This window comes from Sinohyriopsis cumingii, chromosome 16, assembly GCF_028554795.1.
Source record: "Sinohyriopsis cumingii isolate HCF-2022 chromosome 16, ASM2855479v2, whole genome shotgun sequence".
NCBI classification, from domain to species: domain Eukaryota; kingdom Metazoa; phylum Mollusca; class Bivalvia; order Unionida; family Unionidae; genus Sinohyriopsis; species Sinohyriopsis cumingii.
This window is the reverse complement of record NC_142976.1, coordinates 10,138,482-10,160,643: the sequence shown is the minus strand read 5'-3', so window position 1 is coordinate 10,160,643 and position 22,162 is coordinate 10,138,482. Positions and strand designations below refer to the sequence as shown.

At 35.1% G+C, this 22,162-nt stretch overlaps 1 protein-coding gene across 1 annotated transcript; it reads right to left on the bottom strand.

The window, feature by feature from the left end:
• Positions 1 to 1,120: 1,120 nt before the first annotated feature.
• Positions 1,121 to 19,569, bottom strand: LOC149779933 (furin-like protease kpc-1). Its single transcript, XM_089936293.1, has 9 exons — positions 19,397 to 19,569; positions 16,849 to 17,058; positions 14,023 to 14,123; positions 12,656 to 12,765; positions 11,774 to 11,891; positions 9,526 to 9,625; positions 7,580 to 7,787; positions 5,994 to 6,050; positions 1,121 to 2,150 (listed from the first exon to the last, which is right to left on the bottom strand). The coding sequence occupies exons 1-9, from the start codon at positions 19,529 to 19,531 to the stop codon at positions 1,852 to 1,854; spliced, it is 1,338 nt and encodes a 445-aa protein (XP_089792419.1). The 5' UTR covers positions 19,532 to 19,569; the 3' UTR covers positions 1,121 to 1,851.
• Between the last annotated feature and the right edge of the window lie 2,593 nt (positions 19,570 to 22,162).

Sequence of the window (22,162 nt, the reverse complement as noted above, 5' to 3'; positions counted from 1 at the left end):
TGATTTTTATATATTAAAAGATAGGTACTCTATGGTCGATATTAGACAGTCATGGTTACATGTAGGGCCGCTTAATTATGCTATTTCCAATGTAAAGTGCCCACCTAATGTAGCTATCGCGTGCTTTTGCAGAATTGTGTTTCTAATTGCAGATATGGCCTGACCGACCACCTCAACATAAATGTCCAAATGACGAAATAAAGAGGGATGAGAAAGGTCAGATAACCTTTAATTATTACTGCATTATTTAAACCCATCTGTCTTTTTTGTCCTTCTGAGAAGTAGCAAACTTTGGACACTTTTAGAAGGAGAAAACTTTACAGACTTACTATCAGACTCTCTCGGTAAATAATGTTACCTATTTTATAAAAAGAACAATGCCATTTTGTAGGTGCTTTTGTCCAAATGAGGAATGCATTCACCCCACCCACCCACGCCAAAAAATAATTAATGTTTAAAAAAGATATGTTTTTTCTTTATATTTGTCACTAATTAACTCGGAATTCCTTGAAAATCCATAAAAGGACCGTATGTTCTAATTTCATTGCATTTCATCTTGCAGGTTAAAGCTGAATTGAGTGGTATCATATTAATATAGTTTTTAAATACCTGTTGAAAGGATATAGAGGCCAATGCGATGTTTTACCTTAAATTTTGACAATTTTCATGCGAAGAAAATAATCTTAAGACCTCGCTAAACGAATTCGATGGAGCACTTTCGTTATTGTGTAGTCTGTTTGTCAGTCCGTCCTCCCATCTTTCAATGTACTTGTCTGTCAACAATTTGGCTTCTGCAAGATAAGTTGTTTCAATTTAAACTGACCGTGTTAGCAGGTTTGACACGAACTCTAAAGAGTTACATTTCCCACCTTCTCTCTACTCATTTACAGGAGTTATAGACCCAACAAATATATTTTAATCTTAGTCTCCTCAATCTATTTTTCGCCAGAATTGTTGGACTTAAATCAAACATGGTATTATGCAGATCTATATTGGTGAAAAATCGAATGAGCTTGATTTGAAACGCTTCACCACATTTTCATGATTTATTTCCCCCCCCCCCCGTACCTCCCCACCCCCACCCCCAATAACAAGAAAAATGTCGACTGACTTTGGTTTTTGCAGCATAACTTTAAAAGAGTGTTGTGGGGTTGGATTTTAATCAAATTTTCAGATGCGGCCTTACTTAGATGAAACTATTAACGAATTTGATTATACAGTGTTCCATCACGTCCGTTATGAGAGTTAGTTCCACTGATTGCCCGTCATGCTGACATTTGGTTTCTGCAGCACAGCTTTACCAGAGTTTACTGTATTAAACAAATGATCGTCTTGAAATTTATAATGAACTCAGCAAGAAGTTGCATTTTCAGAGTTGCACGAAATCATTTACAGGAGTGTAGTGAATTAAATGCAGGATGTTATGATGATAAGACTTTGATTACGTTTGATTTCTTGTGTTCCACAAAATCATTTACTTGAGTTATTCGACCCAATTTCCCATTTCTGCTACATTTCTTTACATCTGATTATTGATGTTTAAAAGCAGAAAGAATGTTCCAAAATGAAAGCTAAGAGCTTCGGTTTATTGCTAATAAAAATAGCAATTTTGACGGTTAAATTCAATTCAAAATGGAGCTTGTCATGTTAAAAGTGCTGTTTTCAGACTATACGTATGTTATAAGAAAAATTCATACAGAGGCATTTCTCAAACAAAATTTAAACTTGAACGAAACGTCCATGATTCTTCCGAGCTAACGTAGGGATGTGTGTATGTATATATATATATATATATATATATATATATATATATATATATATATATATATATATATATATAATCTCTCTCCTTCATGAGGAAATTGACCAAACTGGATGATGAACGGTCGCTTGTGGCGGTCGACTGGGTGCCTGCTGCGGTTTGCTCGCAACTTTTGATTTTGAACAAACACGGGTTTTCATGCAGACAATAAGACTGATAACAAGAATTCCACCACAGATTACGCCTACGATTATTCCTACAATTTGTGGAACATTTTGAGCTGAATCTTTATAATAAATATCTGTATTCGGACCCTTGGTGCTCCACGCTCCATGACTAGAAGTTGAAGCAATGGGCTTTGGGCAGTTACTAGTGTTCGACCGATTACCTGAAATGAATGAATCAATGAACAATTAACGAATCAGGAAGGTATGTGTGTATGTGATTTGGATCTTTTACGTACTTTTAACAATTGTCATAACATTACGATGTCTGCAGTACATACGCACGCACGCACTCACACACCTACCTACCTACATACATACATGTTTCACTTAGTCAGGCTCTCACCTGTATTAGCAAACATTCACTCAGTTGAGCTGATATTTTGACTTCAAGAGATTTCCTCTCTATCCCGATCTCTCTCGAGTAAATAAAGCCACGACATATTTCCCCATTTGATTTCATCTCATAAACATTCATTTCTAAAGGGCTTTAGAAGCACTTAATACTTAAACAGTCTTCCTCGCATAATGTTACAATTTGGGACGGGGGGGGGGTGCGAATGTGACGTATGGCGATATTTATGTCGTAGACCAGCGGCATTGGCTTCAGCTTCAACACAACGTAAGTTTTCGTTTTATGCGCCCCCAACTCACATATATATGCATTCGGTTTTGCGGCACGTCAGCACAATTTTGGATATATGATGAGTAAAAGTTAAGTTAAAAAAATTGATCATTAAAAGTTTAAAATACTTAAGGAAGTTACACCCGTCCAAATGCGTACAAGACATATACTCCTAGAAGATAAAAGTTAAAAGGCAGATTTGTAAGATTCTTTCAAAATCATATTAGATAAGATATAGAGGATTTCAAACGGGTATTTTTTTAATACTGAACGTATGGAACAAGTTGAATATTGTCTAGCTTTTCCTTGGGCGCTTGTTACATTCCCCCCTCCGAGTTCGCTATTCATTTACTGCTACCGTTAGCTTATTTGTAACGAACCTTTTGGGATAAAGTGGCCATATTCCCTCAAACATAATCTCGAGTCCAAATCTCCTTGGGCAATCAATTCGCAAAATGTTGATGGTAACAGTAAAACAAAACAGTTCCAGAGGGCGGGATGAGGAAAATTACCATGTTCTTAGCCAAAGAGTAAAGAGAATACCGCAGAATAATTTCATCGGCTTATTTGGACCAATCAGAATCACACCAAATAATACGTTAAAATGTTGTCGTACCAAAAAATATAAAACCACACACACTATATGTAAAGATAAAGGTAAAATATTTAAAATCCTCCTTGATAATAATGTGTCATTGTTTGGTATATAAATGCATTCGTTAAAAATGTCTAAGATTTTTCACAGAAGTAGTGTTATAATGTACAGATAACTCCTTATGCATCAATTAATAGCCACATTTCTTTTTGAATTATCTGTCGGTTTTGAGAAATCTTACAAACAAGCTTCTTGCGACAGTTCGACGGGAGAAAATCAGGATGCACCCTCTCCAGCAGGCATGACAAATTCAGTTGCTGGCTAAGCTACTACAGCATAACTCGGTAATAGCTCAGGGATCCACAAAAGGCCTAATGCGCCGTCTTGTATATCGTAAGAGGCAAATGATGGATATAGGAGCTGCGGTAGTTCAGTTTCAATCGTGCCGAACAATCAAAGGAAACGGTTCATAACCTAACAGCAGTTCTATGGGCAAGGCACTTTACTCCAAGTGCCTTAGTACAAACTGACCTACTAGTGTTAACGTGGCGTAAAACACCAAGCACCACCACTCTAGCCCAAATAGTGAATTTAAACAACACAGCGTCACTATATTTTGCCAGAAATGTCACCTGATGTGAATTACGAGCCTCATTTTAAATGAGGCTGCAGAGCTGCAAGTATAGCTTAACTGTTGAGTCTTTATATAACCTCGTTTGAAACAAGTATCGTGTATGTTTTGTAATTTCCTGTCTTCACCGTGCTTAAAATGAATTTGAATTTTTCACCAATGTTTTGATTCATCCGGAAACCTTGTGGGTTTCCTTATAAACTTCCATCCACGAAAGACTTCCGTCGAATGCTATAGCGTAAAAATGGGCATATCGCCTGAACGTGGTGGAGAACTCAGTCACATGCTATCATATGCAAAGCAACAGAGAATCATATCTGAAGTATTTTAATACCATTAAGGAATTATGTGTTCAAGTTCAGAAAAAGAACATTCTTTTTGTGAATTTATGCTAAAACAAATAAACTCTGAAGTTCTTTGACCAAGGATAAGTGATCTCAGTCGAGTTGACCGTAATGAACGCTATAGATGTCTGAGACGCGTACATGACGTCAGTTTGGTACATGTATACACAATGGTGGCAACTGTAGTATTTCTGAAGAGTTTTCCACACATTGGTGAAAGGCTAGAACGTGTATCCTTTATGTTTGAACATGCATTCGTCATATTTTTTTTCTTTGAAAAGATTGCTCTAATGACAGTACATCACAAATTCGCAGATGTTATTCGTGTTTATGTCTATCTCGTGTATTATTCATTTTTTTACCAACAAAATGTTGGTTTCAAAGCTCCATATGAAATTTAAACGAATTCGGTATTTTATTTTACTGCGCGTGCGGCAAAACAAATGCGCCTACAACAATTGGTCTCAATGTGTAACATTAAACTTGTTTTCTTAATTTTGAAAGCGTTTTAAAAGCCTTTTTATCATTTTTGGTCAGTTTACATGCGTAAAATATGATCACATAGCGACTGCCAGTTTACGTAATACAGAAAAAGAGACAAAACCAACAAAATCAGTACAGCTTCTGTTATGTGATTACTGACTTTATTTCTTTCCATATAGATGAGGAATCTACTGGAACAGCAAAAGCAATATCCAGTGTGTTGTACAAGGTCAGCAGAGCGTTTATCGCCGCTGGAAACACAGTGTTTTTCCACGTTGCTGAATATACTTGTTTTCAGAGAATATCACAACATTATCTTTAAATTAATTTTTTTTCCTTTCTTTGATTTTGTTGTTCTGACAGTTGCGATCACTGCTTGAACTTTCATAACCAGATCTCTTGCGGATCTCCAAGAGATTTCCTCAAAAACAACAACGGGAGCATCTCTCTCTCTGCTACTTCTGTCAAGTCGAGAAATAATCTCGGATGTAATTCTAGTAATACACATAACTATGATGATTTTTTTTGTGTGTGATTTGTCTTTGGAGGAGTGTGTCAATAAAGCCTTTAATGTCGCATTTATGACTTTTGTCTCCTTCTTACTCAATATTGTGCCATGTGACAGTAGTTCCAATTAAAGTTTTGAATGGCAGCGAATTACAGCCGATGCTTCTTTCCCTACATACCAGAAAGGTCCATTATGTTCCGATTATATCATATATTGTCAATGTCTAGGCATATTTATATTTAAGAAATATGCACCAAAGAAAATCGTACTTTATGCCCATAAGGTGTAAATTATCAAGGTATCTCCAGCATGCGAAAGAGTTAGCTTTCACCTATTTCAGAATACGAATTTTCAGATTGGAATCACGATTCTCAGGTTTACAAGATGAAATTGAAAACATTCGAAAGCGATCAACCTGAAGTAGAGGTTTAAAAAAGTCCACAATGATTTTTTTAAAACTTCCCTGTTGCAGCTTGATCAAACATAAAAGGATCAGCAGAAACCTTGATATACCTGCATCGAATCATATACAAAACTTGATGACTATACTTTCATTATTTTTCATATTATAAAAACCAATCAAAGATTGGAATGCATTGCCACTAATGTTAGCCACAACTGCTTAATCTTCAGGAAGTCAAACTAATACTTTTTCAAAATTAGCACGATCACGTTTCTTGTTAAGGTAATTCTTTTGTAAAGGTAAAGCCTCAAGGTGGCACATTGTCACTATAGCTTACCACCAGACTAACGAAGATCAGTGCCACTTACTGATGATAGGTTAATTATAAAATGACGACTGGCATACTTCTTATACTCACCATTTACAGGGTCGATCAATGTACCGTAAAAAGTTATTTTCCAGGAATGCAATGTACCTGTTAAAAAAGAATATATATATATATATATATATATATATATATATATATATATATATATATATATATATATATATATATATATATATTAATTAATTAATAAATGAAGAAGTGAATACCTGTCAACACGTTTTAATTAATAAAATAGGCATTTATTCACCATTTACGTATTAACTTATTATAATTAACTTATTTGTTTGCCTACATTGAAAAGTGTTTATGATTGACCATCGTCAAATATACCCAGGTATGTTTGTAAAGCACTGTGACTTTATTTTGGTACTAGTCGATTTGTTTCTTCCTTTCTATGTTCATTTCACGGGAAGTCTCGGCAGATCAGTCTTTAAGGTATTCGACTCTGGACCAATATGGCTCTTACTGTTTTTCCACCATCGGATTAGCCTGGATAGCATTGCACAGCAGAGAGAGAGAGAGAGAGAGAGAGAGAGAGAGAGAGAGATAACGGAGACTTGTTAAATATTGGCCGAAGATGATGGAGATGCAAGAGACGTGATATTAACAAAGATTATCGTAAATTACAATCTTAGTGGATTAGCGGTTTCTCTTGCAAGGTTTCCAATTGCAAACGGTGTCAAAAATCTGTTATGTTCTCAGTTAGGCATATTTATCATGGTATTCATTTTTAATGTCTTAAAGACGCATCTACCTGATAGATCATTACACGAAATTCTCTCCTCCTTCTCCTTATATTTTTATGCAGGGTTTTATTTCAGTCTTAAATTCGCACAAAAATGATTATTGCTTCTGAGAAATCTATGTTTCAGAAACTCCGTTTTTTGTTTGTTTAATAAAAGGTACTTGCCATTTTGTTTGTGATTTAATATATATAAATATATATATATATATATATATATATATATATATATATATATATATATATATATATATATATATATATATATATATATATATATATATATAATACGCATCCATTTGTACATCTGATTTATATACTGTGGGAACAAAGAAAGTTATGTCAGTCTAGCTGAACATTTATATCTATAATCTTAGCATACAGACTGAGCAATGTTTCTGGTAAGTGATAAACATTCAATCCACTCTAAATTTTATTTTCATTCCGAGGTAAATTCTGAATGATGTGAAATAAAAGTCCTGAAATTGTAGGAGACCTCAGGACGATCTTTCTGTATTCGCTTCACTTCGAAGAAGAACACAATGATTTCAGTATTGTGTTGATAAATGGCGTGTCAGAAAATAACCAACTGATGTCAGTGTTTATTTAGAGCTGGAGTGTAAACGACGATTGAAAAATGTAAGGATTCAATTGATCCTCTGAATGAACAGATCGAATTCTTAGCGCTAAGTATTTGAGGATATGGTGTGGGTTGTAAATTTTTGGTTACTGTATTATATTTACGGTTATTGTCATTTCCATTGTGTGTTTGTGTGTGCATGTATGTTTCTCTGTCTATGTGTGTGTGTGTGTGTGTGTTCTGCAATTTGAGTATGTAGCCGAAGTTACTTCAATGATTTTGTTATAGTTATACCAGTATATATAGAACTTGACACCAGCATTTTCAGGTTCCATGTGCCAACCGGTGACTCTCCCCAATGCTGGACTGTCATATAACTCCATCTTACAGATAAGGCGTTTCCAACTTCTAGAGGTCTCGGGGTAAGTAAGTAGCTCGTCGTTCCGCTAGGAGACGTGAGATGGAGTTCAGTGTCACCGTTGCTATAGCTCTCGAATTCAATCTTCAGATGAAGATAAAGAGTATAAACTTCACATTGGGAAATTTTGACACAAAATGTCAACATTAGGAGAAGTTGTTTCAAAACTGATTATTAATTTATATATATGTATGTATGTATATATGTATGTTCAAGTACATGCATATAGAAATATATATATATATATATATATATATATATATATATATATATATATATATATATATATATATATATAGATAGATAGATAGATAGTATAGTTTTTGGCCACACGCATTTTGAAGGATGGATGATATAAATCATAAAGTCATAAAGTGATAAAGTAAAAATGTTGGAATAGAAAACTATTAGTCATGTTTTATATTTGCAACATAAATATAATGAATATGTTGTGATTGTGTAAATATACTTTGTGTAAAAGCGTTCACATTTCCTTTGCTACTAAACCAACTGCACATATTGTAATGCTAAAAATATTCAGAATAAATTAATTTTTTGTGCATTGTCAGATCTAATATCGGTACTTTAAAATTTATTTCAATTCCAAAAAAATGTTTATTTTTGTGTCCAAATATAAAATATTTTATGAGATAAACATTCAGATTTTATTTTGCAAAAAAAAACGTATATAAGAATGAACAGTTATGTTGTGACTTTCAATAATAAAAAGATGCCTATTTTGTACACAAGATGATTTTGCTTATTCGCGATTGAATTTTATATTGTTACAGGCTACACAATTTTAGTTGAGAGTTTAAAAATAATTTTGGATTAAGACTATGTGAGTATTATTATCGTTATTACGAAAACTGTGTCTTATTTAAATTGGATGTATTGGTTCACATTGCTTGTATACTTGTGCTAAAAAAATTTTAGTTTGTTAAACAGCCCTTGAACACATTCGAGGTTATTCAGAACAGTTTCGCAGACACATGATAAGGAGAAATGTGGGACTATAGTATATATAATAACAATTACAAACACGAAAAAAAATAACGTTAGTATTATTAAATTTTGATATATACTGGATTGACTTTAAAGTGGAAAAGAAGAAGTGCAACATCTTTGAAATATGTTGTTTTTATTCACTAAAGTAACGAAGCGAAATGACAATTATAGTGTCTTCTAGTGCTGAAGTAGTTTATCTTATGATTCATCGAAAAAAAATAAGACTTTATTTGTTTTCATTAATACATTTGTTGTGAATAATGCATTCTTCGGGATCATACAGGATCTAAAATCTGTTCTAGAAACTGATAAAACCATAGGAGGGTCAAATATCGGAAGCAGGTTTTTCTGTGGCTCCACCTGTTGGAAAGATAACTGGCTACAATACCTTACTGAATTCATGCTCGAACAATTTGAAATATAAATTTGCTTTTATTTCGCTCTAGGTTATACATGAATAACAAGCCTAAGGTGATTATACTATGTTTTATATCACTATCTACATGCAAAATATCAGCTTTATTGAGATTCTCCCGATTGATTTTTTCATTTTGTAAATTTGAGTCTGAATTTTAATATGTGTGTTCATACCTTTTAGTGATTTCTAGACCAGAGATTTTTTAAAAACAAGTCATATCATCTATCTTAGATGTTAAAGGGGCAATATTTCAAGGAACCAGGTAAGGGTTGCAGAAAATATTCACGTACACATTGTAATATTTATTATGGTGGAGAAGCAATAAAAACATGTATATGTCAAGAAGTTGTCCTAAAGAGCAAGAAAGAGGATGTAAATACTGATTACATTACTTACCCATACAACAACATGCTCCAAAAAGCGAATGTTTGTGTCACACTTGTCGATTGTCATATATTCAGTGACACCGGCGACTGCATTCCACGAAGATACGTAGCTGACAACGAAAACAATTAGTTAAGTATATATATATATATATATATATATATATATATATATATATATATATATATATATATATATATATATATATATATATAACCATTTAAAGTTCCCGTAAACAAATTCATGATTTCCTATTACAGGAACTATAAGGTTTCTGATCATGTCAAAGAAGTCAATAGTTCAGTTTGATGTAATTTATCTTACACCTATAGTTCAGATCCATCTATGTTAATACTCATTATCGCCCGCGTGTTGAACCCAGGATGCTAAAACGTCAATATTAAGCAGCTCTGGGTTTTAAAATAAATCAGTTTAGTGCAAATAAATATAATAGCATCATATTTATTTGGTCCATGCTTTATAAAAAATGCATGGTTTATGTTACCAGCTTATTTAATTGAATTTTAATTTCAGATTGATAGCTGATCTATTTTTATATTTAGTGAAATTTTGCATTAGTCTTACAGCTCTGCTTTCTTTCCATTTTAGGGGACAGGGTGCCCGGATGGTCTAAAGGGGCAGGTAGAAATCAACTGGCCCACAAGTCCAAAAATAGAAGGCAATTATGCAACTTCGTATATATCTTCTGTATGGTATGTCATGTCTTTTATTTAAATTCGTACATAATACCTAATGTACTCATTCAAATAGTGCTTTCTTAAACATACATGACTAGAAACTCGACTGTCAATTCAGATTTATTTTGGTTACAATTTACATCATGCAAAATTATCATTATGAAGAAATGTAACATGTACAAGTTAGCAATAAAACTTTTATATGCCGCTCCTATATCCTATTCATAGTTGAAAATCCATAAGGAGATACACGAAGATACGCGCGACTTCTTCTTCTCGCCATCGCACCTTGATTTCCCCTGCACATGCAATTGATTAACCCAATATTGACTTTTGTGACTCTGTAAAATGCCTAACTATAGAGAGAATTAAGAAGCAATAATTTGGTTCATTCTGACTCGGGTGTTGCACCTCTCATTTATTGCGTGTACAAGTAGTCCCCGATGCTAGAAGAATTAATAATGAACGGTTCTATAATCAGTGTCATTTAAAAGTAGATTATCTTTTCTAATCATAACTGAAATGTAAACAGTCTTTCCAGATCAATATAATATTTGACACAGAAATAATTTTATAACTCTGGATCTCCCATGGGATCTTGTGCAGTGTACAGTATGATGTCACATCGTTCACTCCTGTTAGACTAGACTACACATTTGTACAGTTAATCAACCCAATTTATATTTTCCCGTTATGCACATCATTTACATCCCCTTTGATTGGGAAACATCATATATTTCCACCATATCATCGTGTTAGGTTAGACAAGTTGTGTACATGGATGTCGCTGAAAATAATTACAATGTTTCCATCGTTTCATAATGGCTGTTATTGAGGGATTTTCATAAACTGGCATAAGAATATGATAGACTCGAATGGGCGGCTGTTGGACGAGGTGATATAGTTCATTTGGTTGCATGTTGGTGCTTCGTGGTATATAAATGGAACAGAAAGTAATGGCTCGATAAAGAGTGACGATTACAGAGATGGCTTGTAAATCTGTGTTTAAAGTAATGACATTATGAAGGTTCCTTGTCAAAATATTTAGAGCAGGTGTTAGCAAAGGAGTAATTTTCCAAGTTTGATGTTTTCTTTTAACATGTTGTCATGCAGACATGGCACTGTGAGAACATATTGATTAAAAAGGACTCATCGGGCCTAGTATACATTCCGGACCCGCAGAGCCATGATTGGAAGGACCGTTGCGCTTTAAATTTTAATAGTTTAAAACAATATGTTTTAAATTGTTATTGGTGATAGAATTTGTATCATTAAGCATACACAAGTACATTGTTAGGAAAAACAGATGAGACATCTGAGTCAGAATAAACAGATTCTTTTTTTTCTTAGTTCTCTCACAACTGTGTCCTTTAAAATAAATACTATTTTATACACATAATCTCAATGATTTAATATTAAATTTATGAAACTTTGAATATCATGCAGCTTTGCTTGCCAAGCTGGAAAATGTTTTAACACGTTTAATACACTCAGTATTAAATCATTGGCCATTTGAGATCTTCAGTATATTTTACAGTTAACAGAAAGAGTAAAGCTTTTACCTGTGGGGATAATGCGTTGAAGTTGAATACATGTTTTGACTAGGTACACTTCTCCATGATCGCGCTGTTTTCACCATAGCTTCCGCATCCATGAGTCCAAAGCCAAGTACAGGGTGGACTGTAATGAGTCACACACACATAAATAAATAAATAAATAAATAAATATATATATATATATATATATATATATATATATATATATATATATATATATATATATATATATATATATATATATATATATATATATATATATATAAGAGGGGTGGAATTTATTTACAAGACAATTTCAACTGTTCGTAGATAAATACGTCATGTACGAAATACGAAAACGCGACTTGAGGGAGAAGAAAATTATAAGCCATTGGCTTTATTTCAGATTCTTTACATTCTGTATTGTACATCTTATAATCTCCAACCGCAAATTTGTGAAAATAAAGTAACCTCCGATTCATTAGATGCTTTATATTTAACTAAACTGATGCAATATAAGCAGCACAATAAAAGAAAGAAACTTCAACAGTTTAACTGAGATCATTCGACATTCCAGTCCTTGGGTAACTATGTATACTATTAATTTCATGAAATATTGATGGTTATGATATTTATATATTCTGTTGTTCATGCGATAATTTCACTGGTGAAAATCCTGTCTTGACTTTTTCTAGTTTTTTCTTGTTTGTTGTGTTGTCAGTGGAACAATAGCTAGTCCTAATAGGTTTTAATATAGCACAAATGTTACTTTAACTGCTTAAATTAATATCATTTATTATCTCCATCTAAACAGCATCATGTCAACTAATAGAAAGCATCTTTCATAGAATTTATAGCAGTAATCTATAAACATCACTGATTTTCTCAGTGTAAGACTTTGAGACCCACCAGATAACTTAGCTCCGTTGATTTGCCAGTTGTACTTTCCATCTAGTAGATAATGTTTTTTCGATGTGCGAACAATTAAGTGCTGAACGTCCCTCCATGTCAGGTGTGGACTGAAGTATCAAAATAGCCCAAGATAAAAAATATCGACTATACATAGTAGCAGTAATAAACTGAAATAAGCAGAGTTTATTCGGGACTTCAAGAACGATTCAAGGTTGCGATATTTTTTCCATCTAATCTGAGAGAAGACAAGACGATCATGGTATTTACAATCGTTATTGATTCTATACATCTGAGAATAAACAAGACAATCAGAGTAGTTACATATGTTATTGATTATCTTAACAGAAATATTCCTTAGTATGTATCTCAGTCTTAGAAAGATAGTTGACACAAGCGGATGTAAAGTAGTTAGGTATCGAGAAACATTGTCGTCGCAAGGAAAAATACAAACACACGCATAAATGCATCTCTCTCTCTCCCTATATATATATATATATATATATATATATATATATATATATATATATATATAGTTCGCTCAATACTTAATTCGATATACACTGATTTCTTTCATAGGAATCCGGAATGACTGTGTAGATACATGAGAATTAACTACTAGGTCGTCATGCGAGTGTGTCTCCTACACACGAGAGCATATAACACCGATTGAGTAACATCATTTTTGTGATGTGTGCTTAGTCCTGTGGGAATATGGGCGCGCGGACCTGGGTTCGAATCACCGTAGAGTACGAATTAAAAAATTTCTAACGTGTATTATTTGTATTAAAATATTAATTCTGCCTATTATTATGAAGCATTCTTCTACAGTGGTAGATATCTGGTGTTTATTTATAATTCTCTATAAGTAATTATATATGCCTTGATTTATTTCGTAGCGGTGGCCTAGTGGTTAGAGTGTCCGCCTCGGAAGCGGGAGGTCGTGGGTTCGATCCCCGGCCGAGTCTTAACAAAGACTTACAAAAACTTTTCTAACAGCTGCCTCGCTAGCCGCTCAGCATTAAGAGGTTAGTGTAGGACTGGTCGGCCTGGTGTCAGGATAATGTGGCTGGGTGGGACATCATGCCCCAGTGCTAGACATCACTATAAACTGCCACACTGCAGACATCGTAGCGATATGACTGAAACATTGTTAAAGCTACGTTAAAAATCCTCATCACACACACACACATCTCTTTCATAGGAATCCGGAATGACTGTGAAGATAGATGAGAATTAATTAATAGGTCGTAATGCGAGTGTGTCTGCTACACACGAGTGCATAAAACACTTATTGAGTAACATCATTTTTGTTATGTATGTTTAGTCGCGAGGGAATATGGGCTCGTGTGTGCTGACAAACATACTTAGCTTCCAAAGATAATGCCACAATAGCTGCTGCTTGAGGTGTTGAGAATGACGTCCCTGCGTGGTTTCCAGTGCATAAATTCATAGGACTTGTTGAATACTGATATAGAAAGAGAGACACATGAGTGAATGTTCATGTCTTTACTGTACAAAAACAACAGCTTGGTGCAAAACAGTTTTCAATATTCTAGAATTTTACATTTTGTTATTATGGCCAAGACTACTATAAGGTGAGTATGGAAGGACATTAGATTTTGTAAAGTCCAACGTTGAACACATTTCTTTAATGGTCACTCTATCATAACTAAATTTAAAAAATACGATATGACAAAGCTTTCAAGTTTATTGATTAATTGACCAACTCAGAGCTTTTATTGCATGGGTCATACATCCCGCTGATGATGTTTCTTAGGGCCTTGCAAGAATGTTATTTTCTATTATTTCCTTGTCTGTGCGAGTGAGTGACTGGAAACTTGCATACTTTCATCGCTCACTGAGATGCAGAAACTATATTTCAAAGATAAATAGAAACGTGAGTATTCTACAACTTGTATTAATTTATGGACTACATTTCTCCTCTACTGATACTGATATTTTGATCTGGAAGATTGTAAATGGGTTTCATGCAGCCGTGTCACATGCAGAATAATGTATGTAGCATTCTATTTTACACATAGTGTAGTGACTACAGTTGGTCAATTCGAACATTATAATGTTTCGTCATCTTGTCATTTGTTAATTGGTTTGTGTTAGGGTTTCTTACTAGTAAAGACAGGTATACAATGTTTGACTTAGGAACTTGATATCCAGTGTCTTATCAACGCTCACTATATGGCATAATTGACCATTCTTACCAAATCTGAACACGGAATCATTACAATATGTATGAACCGGAGCTGTTATTATTTTCTTTTTTTAATCTACAAAAAGTACTCTCAGCAGCGAGTAAATACGAAGACTAAGGGTATTGCAAAATATATACTGTTATCACGCTCTGATCTTAAACTACGTACCAGAAAGAAGCAAGTTCAACATATATGTATGTATGTATGTATGTATGCATGCATGTATGTATGTTATGTATGTATGTATGTATGTATGCATGTATGTATGTATGTATGTATGTATGTACACACCATAATGTCTCTGAATGAATTTTAAATTTACAATAATCCCAAATACCAATGTAGTGATTTGCAGCAAATGATTCCACATTATGAATTCGAAATAGGACTGAATATTGTTTACTAAAGCATATATGTACTACCAATCACTTGACCTATGACAGATCAGAACGCCTTGGATGTGGATCATTTCAAATGGATAATGCAAGTTATTATTCGTATTTGTGCGTGCTTTTATAAATTCATAGATGCAGACAGAGGAAAACGCTGTTCTTTCAATTGTGTATAATGTGTAAAAGGGTCAGCGAGCGTTTCTCCAATATTTTTTAATAGTATAACTTCAATTGACATATCTAACGAATACAGGATTAAATAGAAAAGACAAACAATTAAGGAGGAAGAGAAACAAGTAGTAAAAGCTGAAAATTTGGTCTTTCTAAGGAGGATGAGAAAAGAACAGTAAATTCTGAGAATTGGGTCCTTTTAAGAAGGATGAGAAACGAACAGTAAATGCTGAGAATGGGGTCTCTCTAAGGGGGATGAGAAACGAACAGTAAAGGCTGAGAAAGGAGTTTTTATAAGGAGGATTAGAAACGAACAGTATATGTTGAGAAAGGGGTTTTTCTAAGAAGGATGAGAAACTAACAGTAAATAATGCGAAGGGGATCTTTCTAAGGAGGATGAGAAACGAACAGTAAATGCTGAGAATGGGATCTTTCTAAGGAGGATGAGAAACGAACAGTAAATGCTGCGAATGGGGTCTTTCTAAGGAGGATGAGAAACGAACAGTAAATGCTGAGAATGGGATCTTCTAAGGAGGCTGAAAAACGAACAGTAAATGCTGAGAATGGGGTCTTTCTAAGGAGGATGAGAAACCAACAGTAAATGCTGAGAATTGTGTCTCTCTAAGGAGGATGAGAACCGAAATGTAAATGCTGAGAATGGGGTCTTTCCATGACATGTGGAATATTATTCCCTAAACGATTCTTCTTTTTCCAATTATATTTTTTATATCTGACAATGATGGAATCGAGGATGAATCCAAGAAAGATAGCTAAAGGCAAGAAAGATAAAACGCAAGAGGGGTCTTAGCTGGAACATTTTACACCTTTAGGTGAAACAGAGTGGAATAGTAATTGGTTCCTTCTGCCTTAAACCGGTAGCTACGTTGTAATAAATATATACAGTACTGATCAGCCCTGCTGTACTTTGTAAATATTGTTTTAGCCAATGTATATATGGCCCTGAAACAAAAGCCACATCATAATTTCCTGTGTCCAGACTATTATATTCTTCATCAGCGCTATTTCTTGCGAAAATTATGTTTATGGTATATAGTTTGAGTGTGATATTCTGTGTTCATATTTGCATGTTTCCATGTCGATATTTGGTATAAAGTCGATCTATCAATCTCAAAAATATTACGAGCACCGTTATGATTGAAATGTCGAATCAGCCAAAATGAATATTGAATGTTACTTACATTTGGATCTGTTCATAGACTAAGAAAGGAACAATATTGCTGCAAATGTTATAAGACTGCAACCCTTCATTAATATCATATATATGTAGTGCATAGGATGAGGGACACGTGTAAATGGATCTTCTGCAACTATAGTCGAGACGATTTCATTAATAGGGACTGAAATGTCTAAAAAGGGAAATATAAAATGTTTGCAGTATCTAAGTGCGTGTCCTTACCAAGTATTTGTTAGTTCCTCCGCCGCCGCCATACGTCACTGCCAAAACGGGTGTACAAACTTCTGCATAGGTCGCACTTAATCCGTTGGAATTAATACTCGATATGGCAATAGTATATATGCTATTCACGTATGAATCTGCATTACAGTTATCGTCCAGCCCACCATTTCCGGCAGCCCATACGTATATAGTGCCTTTGCCATTACGTCCCTGTAATTTAAAGCTCTCTTTCAACAGAAAATGAAGAAAGATACTTGTCAGTATGTGTACAGCTACTGGTGTGATAACCATCATCTTGACACCATGTCAGTACACTGAAGCCTGCATTAATAGAGATCAAAGACCAAATGTAATGCATGACAGTTTTCTTGTATACATATTTGTGTTTTATTTATTATGTTGACCTCTTATGAGAGATCACACTCTCGTAACGGAAAGTGTAATCTCCCGACATGTTTCAATGTGTGAGGAAACCTAAATCAAGTAGGAATGAAGGTCAGAGACTCAAACTCCTGTCAGACTTATGTTACAACTCTATGGTCATAAACGAAGTAATAGAATGAATCAAAACCAACAAGTGTTGTAACACTTACCTAACAGTTTAATTATCAATGTTATAAGTGAGGACTGAGAGGAACTTACAGTATTATGAAGTGAACCCAAAATAATCCTGAAAGAGCTATATTAATCTTAAAAAAAATGAAAAGTTCCGTATAAACTTCAGAACCAAAAATGTATTGGTCCGCAAAGTATCGTGAAGTTGTCAATAAGACGTTGCCCAGAACACCTTTGTATAATTGACAATAGTTCCACATTGATATTATCGTCCAAAAATGTGCACTTTCTATTTCCACTGAACAGTCCAAACAATTGTTTTTCTTCTCAAATAATATCTAAGCGAAACATAACATAAGACCGCTCCGGTGGCCTAGTGGTTAGAGCGTCCGTCTCGGATGCGATAGGTTGCGGGATTGAACCCCGGCCGAGTTATACCAAAGACATAACAATGGTACTTACAGCCGCATCGCTTGGCGATCACCAATAAGAGATTACTGTTAGGACTGGTCGGCCTTGCGTCAGCATAATGCGACTGGATGGGAAATGATGCTACGTGTCTTAGGAATGATTCTCCAGTGCCTAATATTTTTAAAGCTACGTTAAACATCCAACATTGATACAAACAACATAAAATACGTCTGTAGAGTTGATGTTACAGCAGGAACACATGAAATAGGAATGACACCAAATAGGAACGAATATGATTGCTCAGTTTTCACTTTATATACAAATTCAAGAGTTTATTACGACTATATGTAGCACCACACTCCACGTGACAGATTGTGCCACTCAATTAAATATTTCAAAATACCTATTAATGTGACCAAACTCATCCAATAAGAATTAACTCAATTCTTCTAAAATACCACCAGACCTATCTGTCCAGTTGGGAAAAGACAGAACCTCGTACACATATTTACGTTCTATCATTAGTAATTATCACGACATTATGTAAACATCTGTTTATAGATTCTGCTCAAGTTTACGTTATTTAATAGCATAGAATAGACCCATGCATGTACGAAATCCCGCTATAGATAATCATTACAATCTACATCACTGAATAAAATTACAAAAGGTAAAATAAAGCATGTACAGGAGTTTCAATAAATTTCGATATACATAATACTGAAAGGTTTGAGTAGTGTATGAGCAAACTTTCTTTAAAGGAGACTTGACTGGATTCTAGAATCTATATCACGGCGCCATGATAAAAAAGCAACAGCGGTCTACTTGGATAAGCTTGTGTAAGTTCTAATGTGGAGTCACTGTATGGGTGCAAAACGTTCTGAAACCTAGATTCGTTGAAAGAAGTTTAAAAATGTAGGACATGCTTGAAACATATGTGACAATTTTGATTTGTGTCATAAGTAGAAACCGATGAACTGACTTATGTGGAAGATGTTGTTGTTGTTGGTAGGTTTAACGCCATTTTTCAACACAATATAGGCTATTCATGGCGGCCAGCATTAATGGTGGAGGAAGAACCCGGGAAAACTCCGGAAAGAACCATCAACCCACTAGAAGCTACTGGCAAGCTTTCTCACATAGTAACATAGGCCGAACCCGCGACTCGAACCCATGCAGGCAGAGGTGAGATAGCAGTGATCCGTAACGGTGAGCGCTTTAGACCACTCGGCCACTCTGGGCCCCGACTTATGTGGAAGATAAGTACGTTCGGATGCAGCCAAACTAAACTTGTTATATAGTTAATAATTAACTCTATTCAATAGTCCATCTTCATCTATTCAACAAGCACCAATATAGACACATTCTTTTCAATAAATTGTTGGACAAGTGATATTAGTATATCGTTTGCTTTATATCGAACTATTTTCTATTGAAAGTCAAAAGAGATTTGCCAATACAAATCAGGGTCTTTGTCACTAATAACGTGTGATAAATAAACAAATAATAATAATAATAATAATAATAATAATAATAATAATAATAATGATGATGATCTAAAGATGCATTTGCGGCAACAAACCATTCTAATCCCCCTTTCGATTGCTGCGGACGTAAGAGTCCTCATACTGCCAAAGCCATGACCATCCTCCGGTCCCCAGCTGTTGGTATAAATGTCAATTGTGGACTGCTGATGGGAAAGGGCGTTTCCTTCCATTAAATCACTAGTTCCCAAAACGTTGATTAAACGAATTCCTATAAAAGAATGTAGTCGATTATTTTCATTACCACTACCATAACAATAATTATAATTACTATTAAAACCACCAATAATAGAATCTCTACTACCACTTCTACTACTACACGTTATCCAATCTGAAGCTACGAAGTCTAGCAATAAACATGTCGACGTGGCAAACATTGAAAATGACAAGAAACTCAACATATGAGGCATATGTTCAGTTCCATGTTCTAAAGTCCCCAATCAGTCTTAAGTTTACCTGACTTGATACGCATATAAATACTAGTAGATGCACTAAATGTTGAGGCCCCTTGAAAAGGACATATTATGGCACTAGTAGTGATGTGAGATACTTTAGCCTCAATGGAAATCCCAGTCAAAATGGTCGTGGGACACTTTAGCCTCAAAAGGAAAATTTAACACGGGGAATATTGGGACTGTATAGCCTCAACAATATTGGGACTGTATAGCCTCAAAATATAATGGGTCTGTTTAGCAACAACAGAAATGGAGCAGGTGGGGTGGAGTCACGGTACTGGACATTGGTAACATTGTTGCAAGAGGCTGATCTCAATCGGGTCAAACAGCGAAAAATAAAACCTAGAATGCTTGGCTTGGCGGGACATATTGCTTGATAGAACGCTTGGCGGTGCTGGACATAGCAAACGCAAGTAAACACAAAACAAAGACAAATACATATAAACTAAAAAATGGCAAAGAAAAGATCTGTCTTCTCGAGGCAATGGAGTGGCCCTGAAAAGGGACTTTGTTTTTTTTTAACACCATTCCGTTAACATAGAGGGCATTTCACGGATCTTCTTCTCTTCCTCAAGATTCGTTTGACCTCTGCTCCATAAATTAAAACTCTCTATAGACAGCCATGTCTCTCCACACAGATCCTTCTTTTACAAAGGGCTGTATCAGTCATCTGGATGATAACCCATGATTATTCGACATTCATGGGGTAAGCCGGGTTGAACAGCATCTTTTGACGAGAACAGATGAAAGGAATGACGCCAACCGCGTTTATTTATAGTGGAAGAGTGGATCGAAACGGAGTGATTTCTTTCACCAAGCCCAACACGCGTTACAAAATTCAGTCAGAGTGCGTAGGCTATATTCCGATCCGAATAGAGCAACCTGTGACATCACATTTCCTATATAGATGCGCTAGTGTCTGTGCGCAGTGAATCAATGAGACAGAGTTAGAACATGACAGAAACTAAGACAACGATGAACTGGGGTGCACCGGCCGTAGAGACGAGACGTGATGGCATAGCAGCGGCTACCAAAGTCAACCAAGTCCTACTTCTGGAAGAGACCGATTTTAATAGGGATTTAGTGTATTTTCTCTCTTCACCACAAGAACTTGTTCCGGTACCAGCACCTTAGCCACCTTTTCCTTTTTTACCACACGTCGAGGATTTTAATTAGGGACAAAAAGCAGAATTGGAAAAATGCTTGCAACAGCACGAAGAAGCAAAACAAGATGTTCTCCTTCAACAGCAAGAGCGAAAAAAAAAGAGGTAAGACGGAAACGACACGAAGAAGAATAAGCAGAAAAGAAACACGGTCTGGGAGAGAAGAATGACGGTGAAAGTCAAACGGTGACGGTACTCTTAGACATTTTGGCAGAGTTACGGAGACTGAAACAAATGTATCAGCCTTCTTTAATACTATCCACGATAGAATTACCTACCCTAACCAAACAGCCCAATCCTGTTCACAGACCTACTACGCCTGAGATACCAAAACTATTTATTTCTACCAAATCATCGACACGAGCCGGTCCAGAAGTAGGCCTTCGCCGTGGCAAAGGGATAAGGCAGTTTAAGCTCATTACTTCCCGTTCTTGAGTTTGTTTTTTTTTAAAACAAAAAAGAAACACCCAACACTTCTTTTCAGGGCCACCCATCTTTCTCGAAAAGAGACAGTTTTCATTTTGCCAAATTTAATAAAATTCAAAGTCTTTTTTGCTAATGATCTACGTATGTGTGTGTGTATGAGTGCGTGAGTGTAGGTTCTTACCATTGTAAATATCAAAGCTAAGAGACAATTACGTTTTTTCTATTCTGGTACAAATATGCAGTCCAATTCACAACACAACATTTTAAAAAGTTCATTAGCTACTTTTGTATCTTTGTTCACTCTCTCCTTTTTTAATTTCTTCACTGTCACAAGTTTTTCCTCCACTTCTTCCTCAGTTTCTCCTCGTCTTCTTTATTTTCTTTCTTCACGTGCCTGGGTTCTTCCTGTTTGGAGGGTATCTATCCTTCTTCTTGTTCTGAACCCTTCTCTTCCTCTTGCTACTCTTCTTTCGTAGGACAATCTGGAGACCAGTGTTCTTTCTCTTGACAAAGATAACAATTACCTTGTCTTTTGTCTCTTTTTCCGCTTGTCTTCCTTTCTTGACGTTGTAAACATTCTGAAGGTCGATGCCCTTTCTTCTGACACATAGAGCAAATATCTTGACTTTTATCTCGAACAGAGGGGGAGTAATCTGAAGAAAACCTTCGTATGATACCTCGCAAAGCTCTGATCAGAAGTTTCATCTATGTTGGCTCTTCTATCTTTCTGCTCGGATTGAGAATGTAAGGAATATTTTGA